This window comes from Austrofundulus limnaeus, unplaced genomic scaffold (genome assembly GCF_001266775.1).
Source record: "Austrofundulus limnaeus strain Quisiro unplaced genomic scaffold, Austrofundulus_limnaeus-1.0 Scaffold459, whole genome shotgun sequence".
NCBI classification, from domain to species: domain Eukaryota; kingdom Metazoa; phylum Chordata; class Actinopteri; order Cyprinodontiformes; family Rivulidae; genus Austrofundulus; species Austrofundulus limnaeus.
In genome coordinates, this window is record NW_013952861.1 from 331081 (window position 1) to 332766 (window position 1686).

A 1686-nucleotide genomic window follows, 5' to 3' on the forward strand; every position below is an offset into this window, starting at 1 on the left:
ATCCTATTTGTGTTTGTGACACACACAGCAAAAATAAAATAACGTTCTTGTCCAATAACACAGTAAAGACAGAAAAGTCGGAAGCAGCCATCAGAAGTCCCGCAGGCCTTAGATTCACTTTGCAGCAGTTTTCCAATAACACTAACAGATTCCCTGCAACAAAGTCGATGAAAGAGAGTGTGACAGTGTGTGTTTTTGTGTCCCTTGTTGTCAGATTTGCAGGAATAATTTATTTTTTTGTCTGCATATTTTCCAGGTGGCTGTGACAGGGGCACACCYGGGGCAGGACCCATGAGGAGTCATAGAAGATGCTCGCAGCCCGGGCGCTTCTGCTCTTCTTAGCCATGTGGGTGAGAAGCACCTGTGGTGGGCCRCTCTCCTTCCGAATAGGTAAACTGCCACACAAAACTCCAGTAATCCACCATTTAGCATTAGTTGCTGAAAACTTCGTGTAAAGATGTGTGAACGTGCTCTGCCTTCAGAAACAGCAACAAAAAGATAAAGTTTAATTTTTTTTTAGATTCACAAATTTATTTATTTAGAGTTTATTAAAACATCAAATACACTCCAAGAATGTGAACTTTAAACCTCACTCCAACACAAAAATTTAGATGCATTTAATGAAGGGAGTTTGCATAAAATGCAAGTTTTTATGAGATTGACTTTTATTTTAAGTTGTTTAAGTTGTGTTTTTTATAAGTAATTATCAGTTCTGTGATGTTAAATTATTGTTTGTTCTGAGAAAGTTCAGGTCGGTGCAGCTCAGATATATTTTGGAGATACKGCAATAACCTCCTGAATGTTTGTCTTGTGGTACAGAAAAGTTTTTTATTCTTCTATTTTTTCAAGTATTTAACAAAAACATATCCGTTTCAACATCTCTCGTGTTTTGTACTTACCCTTGTTTTTTCCCACCACCTCTCAGTTGGCTGAAAAAAACATTCTTTCAGCAGTGAGATCATGTTTTCTCAGTGTCGTTGGATCGTTGATGGATAATTAGGTGTCTGGCCTGTTGTTTTTTTTTTTCTCCATTCATGTCATTGCAACACATCATCCAGCTTGTTGCTAGTGTCCTTTCATTACAAGGCATAAATATGCACTAAGCTAGACACACACGGCCACACACATTTCAAAACTCACAGAGACAAACAAATAAATAAATGCAAACCCTCAAAATAAATAAATAAATAAATAAATAAATAAATAAAATCAAAACTCATTGACATTTGTGCTTTGGGAGGTGGTATTTACCATGGATTTTCCGGGAGTCCTGCCTGGTTGGCATAATGTCACAGCCTGGCCTTCTCTGAAAGTGCCAGTGCCAAAAAACAACCTCCCACCTCTYKTCCATATTCCCACCAGGACCCTCAAACATCCAGCAGAAAGCTCTGTGTGGGTGAACTGAGGAACAACTTTAGCCCCTTCTCCATGATCACGGTTCTACTCTTTTTGGTTTGGTTCAGTTCTGTTCACGTGTATGTCTTCATCTCAATGTGTCCCTTACTCTGTGTGCATGATTATTGGAGGACCGTCCACACCTGTTGGGTTTTAAAAAAAAAATTATATATTTTTTAAAAAAGCCATTGTGGTCTTACCGTTCAAACTTTAATACAGTGGTTTGCAAAAGTATTCATACCCCTTGAACTTTTCCATATTTTGTCACATTACAACCACAAACATAAATAT

The 1686-nt window shown here is 38.0% G+C and overlaps 1 protein-coding gene across 1 annotated transcript in view; it reads left to right on the forward strand.

Moving 5' to 3' along the window:
• Positions 1–256: 256 nt before the first annotated feature.
• Positions 257–1686, forward strand: part of LOC106529682 (glutamate receptor ionotropic, kainate 4) — a gene marked incomplete at both ends in the record, with an annotated part of 58026 nt that continues 56596 nt past the window's right edge. Inside the window, 1 exon segment of the mRNA XM_014025162.1 lies at positions 257–390. Within this exon segment, the coding sequence (XP_013880616.1) occupies positions 309–390 (82 nt within the window).